We start from the raw sequence: 16346 nt of genomic DNA on the forward strand, positions 1-16346 counted from the left end.
GTTCTGAGATGGTTCTGAGCTGTTTAAGGCTTATAGGTGAAAACCAGTGCTTTCAATTGGGCCCAGAAACTAATTGGCAGCCAATGCAGATTGGCCAGGATTGGTGTAGTATGCTCAAAACCATCTTGCCCTGGTGAGCAACCTGGCTGTTGAATTCTGCACTAGCTGAAGTTTCTGAACTGTCTTCAAAGGCAGCCTGATGTATAACGTGTTGAAGTTATCTAGCCGAGAGGTTACCAGAGTACAGACAGCAGAAGTTATGCTATTCCTGTCCAGATATGGGCACAGCTGGGCCACCAGCTGAAGCTGATGGAAGGCACTCCACTTGAGTCTTAAGCAACAGCAATGGATTCAGGAATACCCCCAAGCTGTGTACCCACTCCTTCAGTGGGAGTTTAACACCATCAAGAACAGGCAACTCCTATCCATCTGGTCTATGGAACCACCCACTAACAGTGTCTTAGTCTCAATCATCTGGATTGAGCTTCAGCTTGTTGCCTCTCATCCAGCCTGTTAGCAAGGCAAGACAAAAGTCTAGCACACACACTCCCATACCTGCAAATGTAAAGAAGAAGTAGAGCTGTGTGTCACCAGCATATTGCTGACAGCATAATCCAAAACTCTGAATGAGGAAGGTTTTATGTACATGTTAAACAGCATGGGGGATAAAATCAAACCCTGAAGAACCCCACATTGAAGGCTCCATGGGGCCAAAGGGCACTCCCCAAGCAGCGTCCTCTGGAAATGATCACCAAAGTAGGAAAAGAACCATTGCAAAGCAGTGCTACCCACCCCTAACTTGGACAGGTGCTCCAGAAGGTTACCATTGTTGATAGTATCAAAAACCACTGAGAGGTTGAGGAGAATTACCGGTAATAGGGACACATTTCTGCTGTCTCTTTCCCAATGGTGGTTATCATACAGGGTGATTAAAGCAATTTCTGTGCCAAAACCGGGCCTAAACCCCAATTGAAATGAATCTAGAAATGCAAAATATCACTTTAAATTTGCTTTCTGAAACTTCATAGCTGCAGGGTGGACTATGAGAACAAACATCCTCTATTTGATTGACAAAACTAGATTCATTTACAAAACACTGACCATTCAATTAGTCCAAAATACCTTCAGACCAGGAAATGTCAATGAAGATAAGACCTCTGGAGTTGGGTTTCTCATAGATTAATCTCAAGAGCTAGCAGTGATCAGCTGAAGTAAGCAAAGTATTCTTTGCTTTTCTAGAAGTTAACATCTCTAGTCTTTTTATATTTGCTTTTCAATAAGCCAAGAGATATTTCTGTATCAGTGAAAACAAAATAAACCAAAACAATCTGTTAGACAATGTCTGGTCTGTCTTTCTCCTTTTTTAAAACAGAAGAGTCCATTTCATAAGCCTCTTTGTTTCTAAGAACTGAATAGCACCACAAGATCGCTTGCACATCTTTTGCCATTGCATCATTAGTGCTTGTTTTTACACAGTTTTGCCCTTGACTGTGTTTCGTATTGTCATTGTTTAAATGACAGTTCTAAGCACAAATTTAATTGCATTTTTTCTAGTGAGATAATACTTTGAAAAAGTAAATAATTAAAATATTTTAGTCCACATAAAGCTTAAGTGACAAGCTGATAGAAATGTCAAGGTAATGAGAAAAAGTTAAACATTCCCCCTCCCTTTTTCTATGGTAGGTGAAATCATGCAGGATTATAACTTGATGGCAGAATAAGTTATAATCCTGCATGATTTCACCTACCATAGAAAAAGGGATTAGAATCAGAACAGTATTTATTGTTATTGTGTTATCTAATTAAAGTCCGTAAACCATAGAAGAATAAAACAACAATGTACAAGGCAATTAAGACTTTCATAAAGGTGTCGATAAGGCTACTAACAGAGGCAGTTATCACAAGCAGCTGCATTTCATTAAAAAAACACAAATCCTTCCAATGAGATGTTAGCAACTGACTTAGGAAAGCATGCCTGTTACCAAATATCCTAGTCTTATTTCACAACCAAAGTAGCAGTTCTTTACCAAAAAGTTCAAAGTTAACTAGATTATAACTGATGTACTACATAATTGTTTGTGGTCTCTTGAAAAAGTGGAAAGAAGAACCAAATGCACTAGCTATGCCCAAGAGGCTCTTTGGATCCCGGCTATATTCTTGGCTATGATAAAGCACTTTCAAATCTGTAGCTGCAATGCTAAGCACACAGAGTGTTATGGAGAGGTGCCCTAGTATTTAGTAGAGCTTTACACTCCCACCCCCAGGTTGCCACTGTGCTGCCTGGTGCACAGCATTGTGGCCAGTATGTTAATTGCAAGGCAGGCTTTCCGCACCTTCCCTGTAAGCATTTGTAGGGGGAATCTGTGGACCCCTGATGAAGAGGCTACTGCCCAGAAACACAAGAACAGTTAGCTTTTGGGTGCTTGCAAAGGAGGTATGGAAGAAGAACCTGCCTTGGAATAAATAGAACAAAAGTGGCCCAGTGGGGGACCGAGCACTCCATTAGGGCACCTACACATACTACTGTGTACATCTGCACTCGTTCTTAATTAGCAGCTGTGTTGTTACAAACACACCTTTGTTTTATTTTATTCTTTTGTGCTCATCTATGCTCCAGTCCAAGGATCCATTGCCCATTCAACTCTGTGGATCTGTTTCCTCCTTTGGAGTGAATCGGAATGCTGATGTAGTCATTCACTCAAGATATGTGGTGTAGCTTCCATAAAACAAATTGCAGATTGACAAAATGCTTCAAAGAGAGCTGTGCAATGGGCTTTTAAGTAGGGGAACTTGCATAAGAAGAGAGAGAGATGTTAGAATGCTCTCTCTGTGCATGGATATCATTGCGCCTGTTATCAGAATTTATCACCACTGGGTTTCAGATCATAAGAACCCAATGTCTGGATACATGTCAGAGTGTGAATTTTGCAATGCAATTCTGTTAAATTCTCTTTAAATGGGTAGTGTATTCAAATGCTGAAAATATCTGATGCAACAGGCTTAGCCTGTCCAGGGAAAATGGACTGATAAACAGAAATTCTTTTGCATTTGTCAGAGTTGGGCATGGTTGATAGTATGCCTTTGTTCCATATGACTTTTTAAAAAATCAAAAGTAACACAGCTACAGACCTAGAGCACCATTCTTTTAAATGCCTTGCAACTTTACTTGAGACATGTGGCTCTGTATTTAGCAAGCCATGCATTAGTGATATAATGACTCAGATGGGCTTTGTCACATCAACACCTGCCTCTGAAAGCTGTCTCTGGTCCTGCAGTACATCCTGCTGAGCAGCAACCTGAAAACAGGCTTTCCTATCTGAAAAACGCTTCTTTCTGTGATACTCTGTTTCCTGTTGCTAGTCTCTCTCTGTTCCAGGTACATTCACCTCTGATTCTGTCCAGCCCACAGCCCACATGGAACAGAGCAAAACAGTACAGAACAGTACAGTACAGTACAGTGTTTGTTGCAGAACTGGTGCTCCTCATATGTGCCTGGTTTTGTAGTGACTATGCAATGTCATTGGTAGCCTGTCTTTTTGTACCATTTAATCTGATTTTTTGCTTTCCAGGAAAAATTCTGTTAACCTTTCCCCCCAAAAAAAACAAAAATTGTAACATTCTTTGGTTATGTCACTACCACAGTTAAATAACTCTGATGCATCCTGTTGTTTACCAGAGATTGTGACTAACTTGGTTGGCATTTACATCTCCATTTGCTCATTCCTAACTGGAAGCTGCATTGTTGCTGCTGATGTGTGCTAAGATCTGGTGCTTGTGGTGGTTGGTAAATCTCCAGCAAAGCAAAGCAATGTATGTGTGTGTGTGTGTGTGTGTGTGTGTGTGTGTTGTCTTATGTCTGGTTTTCTTCTTTTAAGGTGCCTCGTCTCCGGACATAGAGTCTAACTATGGGGGAGGCCTGTTAGACATGATGAAAGGAGGAGCAGGGAGACTGTTCAGCAACTTAAAGGATAACTTGAAGGACACTCTTAAAGACACTTCTACGAAAGTTATGCAATCTGTTGCAAGGTACTATGAAACAAAAGCCCTGGAGAGCTCAGCTAGCAAAATAGTAAGCTTAGTAATTATTTCCCTGTCACAGGGAAATAATCAGATTTTAGTAGGCTTGGACAAAGGGATTATTTAGCACCCTGGTGAGATCTTAGGAGGGAAACAGAAAAGGTTGCTGTAGAAGCCTGAAGTTTGAATAATATGATGGCCCTCAAGCCACTGTGGCTAACTCCAGGAAGCCTATAAGGAAGGCATGGAGCAACTACCGTATTTTTCGCTCTATAACATGCACCCGACCATAACACACACATAGTTTTTAGAGGAGGAAAACAAGAAAAAAAATATTCTAAACGTTTGTGGTTCATGCTGTGGCCACAGACATGTGATCTGAAGGTGAGTTTGGGGTAGCCCAATGCAAAAATCCTGAGCATCCATGTGGATCCATGCTTTGTAACCACGTTTTTGCACCATTGTGGCCCCATGAAACAGTGGGTGCGTGTGTTTTTTTGTGTGCATGCTGTAGCCATGGACATGCTATGTGATCTGATGGTGAATTTGGGGTGACCCAGTGCAAAAATCCTGAGGATCCATGTGGATCCGTGCTTTGTAACCACGTTTTAAGTGGGGAGGGAAGGAAAAGCACTCAAGGGACAAGGAGCACGCGTGGGGTGTGTGGAGAAGGATGCTGCTAATAATGCAGGAGAGGGGTATAAGGGAAGGAGGCTCCTCTCCTCTCCCGCTTTGCTCCTTTAAAACAAGCAGCCTCTGCTTCTTTCGCTCCTCCCCGGCTCAGCTCCTTAAAAAATTTTGCTGCTATTTAGCGAGCTGAGTGGGGAGGAGAGAGGGACAGAGAGCACGGTTGATTTAAAGGAGCCAACCGGACAGGAGCCGCTTACACTCGTGTAAGCGGCTCCTCTCCTCTCCCGCTTTGCTCCTTTAAAACAAGCAGCCTCTGCTTCTCTCCCTCCTCCTAACCAGACAGTCAACCAGACAGGAGCCGCTTACACCTGTGTAAGTGGCTCCTCTCCCGCTTTGCTGTTTCAAAGTGAGCCACGGAGGAGGGAATGAAGGGGAACCATGGATCCTCTGTTCACGACTGCAGCAGATCCCCCCGCCATCCGTAGGCATTCACTCCATAACACACAGACATTTCCCCTTACTTTCTAGGAGAGAAAAAGCGAGTGTTATGGAGAGAAAAATACGGTAACTTTCCTTTTCTCTTGTTTCTCCAGCTGATACTCAGGAGCATACTTCTAGATATGAAACAGTTCCCTTTAGCCATCATAACTAGTTAGCTATCAATAGCCTTATCCTCCATGAATTTGTGCAATCCTCCTTTTAGAAGCCGTCTTGTGGAAGTGAACCCCATAAATTAACTCTGTACTGAGTGAAGCTTTATTTCCGCTTGTTTCCTCTAAACGTACTGTCAGTCAAAACCACTGGTAGACCCTGAGTTATAGACAGGAAGAAGAATTTCTCTCTATCCATAAATTATTCACTTTTTGGAAATGAATATCCTCAAAAAGGTTAGTGTAGAACTGAAAAGGGTTCAGAAAAGGGCAACCAAAATGATCAAGCGGATAGGAAAAAAATCCCCTGTGAGGAAAGGTTACAGCATTTGGGGCTTTTAAATTAGAGAAAAGGCAAGAAGAGGTGACATGACAAAAATTTATAAAAGTTTGCATGGTGTGGAGAGAGTATATATAGAGAAGCTTTTCAATAAAGCTAAATACTGGATGATTCCAGACAGACAAAAGAAAGTAATTTTTCACACAGTGCATAGTTAAACTATGGAATGCACTCCCATGAGAGGCAGTGATGCCTACCAATTTGGATGGCTATAAAAGAGGGTCAGAGAAGTTCATGGAGGCTAAGGCTATCAGTGGATGCTAACCCCAATGGCTATTATTCTATCTTTGCTGTCGAATGCCATTTTACTGGAATCACTGTTGTCCTCAGGTCCTGTTCATGGACTTTCCATAGTCATCTGTTAGGCCACTGTGAGAACAGGTGTTGGACTAGATGGGTCACTGGCCTGATCCAGCAGGCTCTTCTTGCATTCTTAACTTGGTCTAAAAGTGTGTGGAATTCGACAGAAAAGTAAGGGATTTGTTTGAGGGCTGAGATCTTCAGTATTCAGGCTGGTGGTAACCATGAACACAAATTCATGAGGCAGCTTCTTTCCTAATGTTCAAAGTGACCCCTGCAGCCACCATTTTCTTGCTTTGGGAGGCCCTTCTGTCATTATGCTCTTTGAGTCAAATGTACTGAAACAGTAAAGGAACATTTAATATTAGCTGAGTAGACACCATAGGTGGTATCCAACAAAGTAGTTCCCTTAGTGCAAGAATTTCTGTTTGCACAATGGAACTTGCCCTCCCCAAATTTACTCCAGAGGTTTTGGGGAAAACCCAGAACAGATTTAGGGAGCATGCATGGAAAGAAGAGGGAGGGGAAGTTTTCTTGGCAGCCCAATGATCCTTGTCCTAACAGAACTACAATCTTGGATACTATCTACTGAATTATTTAGCTGGCATTATATGCAGTTGTCTACAAATAAAGACCCAGGATGAGCTTTGTAGTTTTTTGTTTTTTTTTATAAAAACTACCTAATTTCTAATATTACAAAATAGCTTGAGATTTTAGATATTTCCAACAGAGTCGTGAGAGTGAAAGGCAATGAATCCCAATTCAGGGATGAAGCAACTGTGGCCACCCCAGAGGTTGGGCTACAACTTCCATCATCCCTGATTATTGTATTTCCTGGTTGGTGTTTATGGGAGAAGGAGTCCAGCAACATCTGAGGCCACATGTTTCCCATCCCTCATATACTTTATTGTTACCTGAAAGAGAGCGAGAGCGAGAGTGAGAGCGAAAACTCATGGGAACTATTTCTTAAACCACCTTTGGTTCCATGACAGAAGAAAAGGAGGAGTATACATATAAAAAAAAAATTTGGTTCATCATCTCTTAACGCATTCTGGTGCAGGGCCAGTTTAAAATCAATAGCTAATTGACATGAAATATCTGCATAATTGCACGAGAGAGAGATTCCGCTGCATAGTCAGAAGTGAAATAATATGAATGCAGCAATTGGAGAGGAACCACAGGGGCATAATGCACCCCCAAAATATGGGGAAATGCTGTGCATTACAAGATGCTGCAGTTGTCTCTTTGCTGAGCGAATATGATTATTACTTAACAGACACAGGGAAGACTTGAGCATAGGCCTTAATGGGACATGGAACATCTATAAAACTTCTGTTGATTTTGGTGTGTGTATTAACCAGCATTTATTTTCCTGTCTTTTAAAATAGCTACACCAAGGGAGAACTAGATATTTCTTACATTACCTCAAGAATTATTGGTAAGTGTGTGAGTTACTTCAAACAATGAAGCAGTGCTCCATGTAGCAATGCAGCCATGTTAGACTTGTTAATTGTATCTTTTCTGGTTTAGAATGTAAACTTACATTTTTCATGTCTTGATAGTGATGTCATTTCCTGGTGAAGGAGTTGAACTAGGATTTAGGAATCATATTGATGATGTACGGACGTTCTTGGATACAAGACATCCTGACCACTACACAGTTTTCAATTTGTCACCGAAGTCTTATCGTACTACCAGGTTTCATAATAGAGTAAGTGACTTCTGCTGGTACTGTGATTTGACCCAGACTATCACAGGGTGTTAGCTCTGTGTAAGATTAGGCATGTTATCTTTACGACTTTCTCTATGCAAAACAGGTGCTCTACTGGTGAGCTACATCCACTCAAGTTGGCAAGGAAAAAAGAGGTGCCTAAATTATGGAAAGGCCTCTCAGTGGAGGTTCAGATGGGTACTTCTTTGCCTGCTTTTAACCAATATCATAAGACCATGTTATTCTGATGGACTTATATTTTTGGATGGAGCCTGTACTAAGTTTTTGTTTGTTATTTGCTGATATTTATATGGTTCTGTCTTACTGATATTTGGTTAGTTTCTGTATTGTTAGGACATTAATAAATCTCCTTGGAAATAACATGGAAATGAGCAGTTAATTTGTGCTGTATTCTACTATAATCCACTATAGTTCTGGAAGTAGCTTTTACATCAAGCTGCTTTTATATAATGTGGAAATTAGATTTTAGGGAAGTGTCATGAAAATGGAATAAACTGGCGTGTGAATGCAGCTTTTGAGTCTTAAAGAACAATGGCAGGGCCTTGCCCCAAGCTGGATAAATACACTTACTAGAAACAAATACCACTGAGACTAATGAGGTGTACTACCACGGAAGAATGTGGGTGCATGCAAGCTGGAATTTTGTAATACACTGTGGACAAAATGCTAGGGACTAGTGTATACTTGATACAAAGAGCACTTATTAGTCAAGCATGCAGGAAAAGTAATGCATATTTCAGAAGAGCTACTTTAATTATTATTTAAATTACTTAATTATTATTAATATTATTTAAAATAGTTTTAGGCAGTTTTTCTGGGCAAATGCCCATCCAGTGTATCTTCTCCACTGTTCATTATTCTGTATGTGGTGTTATCTAAATTCGCACAGACAGTTCTTTTGCTGCAGTGCTAAAGAATGGCTGGCACTTATATTGTTGTGCCTCAATAATAGAAGAAAGTTCTTGTTCATGGAAACTCATGTATTAGCTTAAGCTGCCTTAATCTTGTGGCTTTCAGTGAGATGTAAGCAGCCCAGTTGTACACAGAATTGCAGCCATTGTCCTTAGTTGCCACAGGTCTCTTTGCAATTATATCAATTTCATTTGGTTAGCTGACCTCTCTCCCTTTATTAAATATATTGTAATTTTCAAAGTAGCATGATCGTTGTTTTTTTTTAAAAAGCCATGCCTGAAAATTTTGTTTTCAATTCCTGAATTCTGTAATAAATTGTTACTGTTAACTGGGTAGCTGCTGAATTATTGTGTGCTATGCAAGCACAGACTGTAGATACAGTACTCAAAACACCGAGGCTGCATGCATACACACCATACATTTAAAGCACAGTGTTATTAATATTATCGTTGTTGTTTCAACAAGTTATATACAGTGTAATTTACAATCATCTCTAAGTGGTGTGCAGAAGATTAAATAAAACAAAATTTTAAAAACTATTTAAAAAAACTCCAACTAAAATGCCTGCTGGAATAATAAAAAAAGTCTTCAGTGGATGCCTACCTAAACTGGAAATTTGAAACAAAATTTGACCCACAACACTGAATGCACAGCTCCTAAGAGATATGAGCTGTGCATCCATGCCTTGGGGGACCATTAACAGTGACTCCTCTGAAGACCTCAGTGATTAGGCAGGAACTTAAGGTATCAGTCAACCCCTAAGGTATCCAGGGTCTGAGGGCCTTGTAAATCAGTATAGGAACTTCCACAAATTCTTCCAAATTATTATGGGAACTGTTGTTTGATTAGGGCAGGCATAGGCAGACTCAGCCCTCCAGATGCTTTGGGACTACAACTCCCATCATTCCTAGCTAAGAGCACCAGTGGTCAGGAATGATGGGAGTTGTAGTCCCAAAAACATCTGGAGGGCCGAGTTTGCCTATGCCTGGTTTAGGGTGCTGGGAATTTTAGCTGTGAGGGGTAAACTACAGAAAAGACTTGAATCTTTTCTTTCCAAACCATGAATTTTTATGTTTGCTAAGCAACCCTTTGTTAAATGTTTGATAAACGTGCTTAAAGGGACAGCTTGTCCATTAAAATGAATGGAGCAGATGACCTAACATGTTACTATGAAATTTCAAATTAACCTTTCCTTACTTTGTGACTTCTTTAGGTATCTGAATGTAGCTGGCCAATTAGACAAGCACCAAGTCTCCATAACCTCTATGCTGTATGTAAGAACATGCATAACTGGTTGCAGCAGAATCCCAAAAATGTTTGTGTCATCCACTGTATGGTAAGTCAGGCAGTAAGTAACCACTTTTCAAGAAAAGTCTGATCACAAAACAGCTTGTTTATAGAGGAACTGAGAAACTGCTGACTCATTTTTAAAAGCTCGTGGTGGTGTACAATAAAGTGTGTATGGAGGTGTCCAATTAAGTCATTTGTTGTCAGTGAAATTATTTGATTGTGGTGCCCTAAATATTTTGTGGTTCTTCCCTCAACCTTCTGGAGCAGATTTGGGGAGGGTGCACACAGTGAGATAAGGGGGGGGGGGAGTTGTGCAAGTGTAAATCCTTGTGCTGACAGGATCTGTTGGTTGGATTCTGCCTGCATATATTTATTTTTAAAGATCAATTAATTATGGATAACTTTTTAGTAAGCCTAATTGATTAAAAGTTGCAGTCTTACTAATATGCTTGATGCTGTACCCCAAGAACAAAGCCAAAAAGAGGAATAAAAAGGAGTATCAATTCCAGCCTGTCAGGGACACAGAAGTACCTTTCTGAGTAAATCTCAGCTGAACAGAAGACTGATTCATGGGTTACTGAGCCAGTGTGGAGATAAATAAAAACTGTTTCATTGTGGCATTGCTACAATGTTGACAAGCTTCTTGCCACATCTGCCTACTCAATTGCATGGAGAGTCTCTACACTAGAGCCACTACTGTAGTTGCTAGGGAAATGCAGTGCTGGTATGGAGGCTGGAAGATGCAGTAAGAGGTTTGCTGCTGATTTAATAGAAACAGTTTTTCACAGACTCTGTATTGGTCCTCAGAATTAATTGTGTGGATGCCACTGGCTTATGAGTTGTATCTTTACAGTGGTTTGGGAGCATTAATGGTATTTGCATTCAATTGCTACTGTATGAATTTAGTATTAAAGCCAGGAAGCTTCTAACTTGAGAGAACCTTGATCAAATAATGTATGCATTAAATAGAAAACGGCAAACCTTCTTCTCTAATTAGCCTGATAGATGCTCTTGTGTTTTATTTGACAGGATGGTCGTGTAGCATCAGCAATCCTGGTCAGTGCAATGTTCTGTTTCTGTCATCTCTTCTCTAATCCAATTCCTGCCATTCAGTTGTTAAATTCAAAGAGACCTGGAATAGTACTCTGGCCATCCCACAGAAGGTAAGTTTTCCCGACGGACCAAATGTCTAAACACATGAAATGTGACTTTCCATTTCTTTATTTCTTGGAGTCAGATTTTATTCAGTTTCACCCTTCCTGTCTGTTTAAAGCTATGTATCTGCACTGAAATCAGTGGGAATTCATTTTATCCAGTCACTGACTGGTTGAAGGCAGATTGGGAACAGTTCAGCAAAACAAATGCTTTCATCTAGGGCTTCAATGATCCCACTGGGTTCCTAAGGCTGCATTCCAAAACACAAGTATTCCTAAATTGCTTTGGTCCTGTATAAATTAGACTGTTCCAGTATAAGTAGGAGTAATAATTTTTAGTCATTAGTAATCTCAAGCCCTGGGTTTTTGACAATCACAAGAGCATCAAGACTTTAAAATGTAGTATCCCTACCACAAATGAGGAGCTGTAATTCAGCAGCATTTGGAGGGCCACATAGCATTCCAGTTCCTTGACAGCAGGATTTCTACTATTGAAAATACTAGATTCTGCAACTTGAGGAACCCCAAATACTTTTATAGAGCTAAAGGATTCTATTATCATCATCATCATACCCTGCCTATCAGGCTGGGTTTCCCCAGTCACCCTGGGCATCTTATAGCATATCAAAAAAATAATAAAAACACCAAGCATTAAAAACTGCCTGATACAGGGCTGCCTTCAGATGTCTTCTAAAAGTTGCGTAATTCTTTACCTCCTTGACATCTGAAGGGAGGGCGTTCCACAGGGAGGGCGCCACTACCGAGAGGGCTCTCTACCTGGTTCCCTGCAACTTCACTTCTCTCAGTGAGGGAACCAGCAGAAACCTTCAGAGGAGGACCTCAGCAAAGCAGTAATATGAATGGACCCCTCTTAATTATTTTTCTCATTGCAGGTATGTAGGATATATTTGTGATCTAATAGCAGACAAACCTATTCAACCTCACTGCAAGCCTCTAACTATCAAATCAGTCCTCTTCAGTCCAGTGCCCTGTTTCAACAAGCAGAGAACTGGCTGCCGGCCTTTCTGTGACATTCTTATTGGAGAAACCAGAATCTTCACGACCTCCCAAGAGTATGAAAGAATGAAGTGAGTGCCACTGTGTTTACTTAGAATACTTCTGCACCCATACATACAAAGCAGGGGAAGGAGCTATCTAGAGCACACAAGCTACTTATGCCCCCAGGCACCAGTAAACATGCTGGTTGCATCCCCTGGTTGATACGTGATCAACACCAATCTGAAATATAGGTATGGGTATCTGCTTGGGCCTGTGTCAATACAGCTGTGGCTATTTGGATGGGAACCAGGATTTCCCAATGCATATGTGTGTAGGGGCATCCTATCTTCACACTGACTCTTATCACACATGAACTGGGAAGTGCTGCCACCATACACGTTGGCTATGTTCTGGATGGGCCCTTCACACATTGGGCACCTACAGATACATAATGCTTAAATAGGGATAATGTTTTGCCTCTGAAGTTTTGATTTTTGTACTATGGGTTGTTTCAAGTTCTGTGCATTTTCTGCATATAGTATATTGGTGGATGTTGGCATAGGCTGTAGCTTGTGCTGTGAGAGAGAAGGGAAGTAAACAAACCAGCCAAACCAAGACTTCCTTCTTGTTAACTGGCCCAACCTATTCCTTCTACTGGGTAGAGTGGTACAGTACTTGGGTGTGGGGTAAGGTCACTGTGAATTTTGTTTTGATGGTTCTGATTAATATTACAAGAGTTGTAAAGTAAAAGTTATTTTACTTTTCTTTAGGGAATTCCGTATTCAAGAAGGAAAAGTTGTAATTCCGTTAGGAGTCACTGTCCATGGCGACGTAGTGGTTTCTGTCTACCATATGCGATCAACCATTGGGGGACGACTTCAAGCTAAAGTATGACTTGATGCATTTGTTGAATGTAAAGCTAAACAAGTGGGGGTGGTTAGCCAACTCCAGATTCTTTACTACTGTGGTGAGGTAGCAGTGGGGTGTCAAAATCTAAAGACACAATGAGAAGATCAAAAGCAGCTGCTGAAGTCAAATCTCAAAAGGGAAGAGACAGCTGACAAAGAGAATAGTTTCCTGATATTTTTCAAAACATTCACTTTATCAAGGGAAATTTATTCCAATACTTGGGGGGTAATGCTTGGTACTGCTCTTCTTTCAGCTCATCTAAGCAGACCAAAAAGAAAACAGATGTTCCCTTTCTGCAATACACAGTTCTGCACCCATTTTTTTAAAAAAACTGGGAGATATGGAAGCAAAATAAGAACGAGGCAGTGATGCTACTTATTGAAAGATGTTTGGTAGTTTGTCTAATAATATAGCTGAACAAGTATTGATGTCACTTTAGACTATAGTCCAGTTCAGAAACTTATGGAGAAACTTGAACCGTCTTCACAAAGTAATATCCCTCTATGTGGTGACAACAACACACAAATTCTTATTATGCATAGTCCATTCCCTTTCCAAAAGGAGTGGACAGATCATGCAGAACTAAGTCAGAATTTATATTATTACTGATAACATAAAAGCGATAATAACTCTATATTGTACAGAATAATTCTATACCATGAGCAGTATGTTTCATTCGTGTCTTAGTCACATGAATATTAGGAGGGAGTGCCATCATGTTTTATGACTCAGATACTATTACATTTTATGTACTCATGGTAAGCAGGGCAAATGGGCTTCTGTTTCTCCCCCCACTGTAAGAATTGAATGCAATAAAAAGATACATATTTCCTAACCCTGATCCAAAAGTATGTCTTCATCAATGCAACATTTTCATACTTTGTTATAATGAAGGATTTGAATTTGCAAAATAACGGTTTAAGCCTGCTACAGACTAACTTACTAATACCTGCATACTATATGCCAAATATTTTATTTTTGTGAGGGGGGTTGATTTTAAAATGGTGTTTTAATGTTTTCTTTTAGATGACAAACACACAAATATTCCAGATTCAGTTTCACACTGGATTTATAGCCCTGGGAACAACGGTATTAAAATTCAATAAGTAAGTATCTCATGACTAGAAATGATTCTGTGTTCTGAGTAGTTAGCTGCATATGGATTATTGCAGCAACACCCATAAGTGTTGATATGCAATCAAGCGACACCTATTTCAATAGACATCTCAGGAGTTTGAGTAAATGAAGCATGTAGTTCCCTATTTATCTTAATATAATTCATTGCAAAAGCAATGCATGCTTTTAAAATCTCTTTAGCGAAGGTTGTAGATACAAGACTGGGCATTCTCCTGCTTCATCCCATGATTTCAGGCACATTGGAGTTTTGTTTCAAGCAGAAGGTCTGCATAGGCCCAGAAACAAAATCCACAGAGAAGCCTGTATACTTAACTGGTTGTCATAGATCTACCTAATAATGAAACAAGATTATGCTCCTTAATTATGGAATATTCTAAAATAAACTAGAGAAGTCTTGCCTTCTAGACACTGTAATTTTGCTAGTGAGTAAGATGTTCTGTTTCTGTTCCCTGGCATGAAAATGTTCCACTTATCCTAGTAGCAAAATAGGATGTGTTTGAAGTTAAGGCTGAGATTAAAACTCATATGTGAAAATTCTTAACTTTCTCTCCATAGTACTTAATTGTAAAGCCCAAGGGACCATTATGCTCTAAATTTATCCCTCTGCTCCAGGGCAGGACCATCCATACAAGTTATGTAGATCATGACTTGAATGTTTAAAACACAAGTGGTCAGCAAGACTAAGCAAGGTACATTACTCCAGGTGTCTGTAAAGTAGGCAGGTTAAATTAGCATCCTGTGAACCAGCCCCTGCATGTGAGAGCCATAGCAGATAGCTGCTCTCATCTTTGCAAAGCCACCAGAGAAGCTAATGCCAGTTCTTTCAGCCACGGCTCTCTTGTTTTGCCTGCTGCCTGAGGAAGCCAACCTCTGTTATGATGAGCAAGGAGACAAACACTGGTAGTAACAGTAGCATGCCTGCTAAATGGTCTAAAACAGGGATGGCTATGGCAACAGCAAGAACTTTATCTGCTACATCTAGCCCAAGGCTTCTATACATGTTAGAGCTGGTTCAAGATTTCTGAAGTAGCAGAAAGGAGCCCTTTAATACAACTCTGCTCACTGAGGCACAACATGTTTTGAACTAAAATAGCTTTTTATCAGGGAGAAAGTTAAATGTGAATCAACTTTCATTTTGCATGCTCTAAAATAAAAGGTAGGTGTCCTGTCCCTGTGGATCACTATTAAATACTCCCTGAACCCATTTGGACTAGAATTACAAATCCAAACTATCCTCTTCATCTGCAATCAGAAATTTCTTCTGAGATTTTAAATAATTCAGATTGAGAGCACAAAGTAAAAAAATCCACTAAGGTAATATTTTGTCATTGCTCCTGTCCACTAGGATGTCATACTCTGTAAAACTTACTTTACATATATAGAATGCGACATATTTCAGCCATATCAAGTACTTCTTTGTGCTCATCCTATGCAGGCTCAATATTTGATTTTAACAGGATATCTTCAAACTGTTTTATTTTAATTTGAAGAACTTTATGTCAATGTTTAGACCTGAATTGGATGCATGCGACTCATCAGACAAGTACCCCCAGCTGTTCCATGTCATGTTGGAGATAGAAATAGATTCTGCTGATAGACAGACTGATCTAACACCTCCATGGGAAAACTTCACAACAAAAGATATCAACCCCAGCATTCTTTTCTCATCGCACCAGGAACACCAGGACACCCTTGCCTTGGCAGGTAAAAGCTCTATAGATTTAGTGCTGCAGTTTTGACTTTAATGAAAATGCCAAAGTTGGCCATTTATTTCACACATTTTTGGTATGCCTTGACGCTTTGTACATTATAGGTAGAGGTCCTGTAGATGCGCCACAAGATAACCTGAAGAATGTGGGGCAGGGTGCATTCTTGTCATCTCTCAGCTGGCAAGGTATGGGTAACATATCTTTTCAGAACTCATAATTCACATACTAGTTTTCTTCTATCCCTTATCTCATTTCTTGTCCCCAAGGAGCTCGGGAATGCTGTGTTCACATGGCCCCATGGCAAGGCATAAGCATTTTCTTGACTCATAGGAAAGAACTGGCCAGCGTATAGACATGCATAGTATTCATGGGCTCATCACACTTCATAGAGCTTCTGGCCAAGTTCTCATGACAGGCTTATTTTGTGCTCATCATTGCAGTTGACTGTAATAATGTCCCTTGGAAAATCAATGTGCTGTCAGCACTGTGCGTTTCCAATTTTGTGTTTTCCATTGTGTGTTTAAACCAAAGTACTTGGGTTAAGTGTAAACGTTGCTATTGCTGGTA

At 40.2% G+C, this 16346-nt stretch overlaps 1 protein-coding gene and 1 long non-coding RNA gene across 6 annotated transcripts in view; one reads left to right on the top strand and one right to left on the bottom strand.

Moving 5' to 3' along the window:
- Window positions 1-16346, bottom strand: part of LOC307218397 — a 124197-nt gene that overhangs the window by 91086 nt on the left and 16765 nt on the right. The gene's annotated exons all lie outside the window — the stretch shown is intronic.
- Window positions 1-16346, top strand: part of DNAJC6 (DnaJ heat shock protein family (Hsp40) member C6) — a 49961-nt gene that overhangs the window by 18976 nt on the left and 14639 nt on the right. For 3 of the 5 annotated variants that reach the window (XM_079980646.1, XM_079980643.1, XM_079980642.1), the window contains 10 exons: window positions 3876-4026; window positions 7326-7375; window positions 7500-7648; window positions 9795-9929; window positions 10901-11034; window positions 11919-12113; window positions 12795-12912; window positions 13960-14039; window positions 15581-15774; window positions 15884-15964. In XM_079980646.1, coding sequence (XP_079836772.1) covers window positions 3876-4026; window positions 7326-7375; window positions 7500-7648; window positions 9795-9929; window positions 10901-11034; window positions 11919-12113; window positions 12795-12912; window positions 13960-14039; window positions 15581-15774; window positions 15884-15964 — 1287 coding nt within the window. The remainder of the gene's footprint in view (window positions 1-3875; window positions 4027-7325; window positions 7376-7499; window positions 7649-9794; window positions 9930-10900; window positions 11035-11918; window positions 12114-12794; window positions 12913-13959; window positions 14040-15580; window positions 15775-15883; window positions 15965-16346) is intronic. The other 2 variants (XM_079980644.1, XM_079980645.1) reach the window with 2 other exon arrangements.

Source organism: Podarcis cretensis (assembly GCF_951804945.1).
Source record: "Podarcis cretensis genome assembly, chromosome: 6".
Lineage (NCBI taxonomy): Eukaryota > Metazoa > Chordata > Lepidosauria > Squamata > Lacertidae > Podarcis > Podarcis cretensis.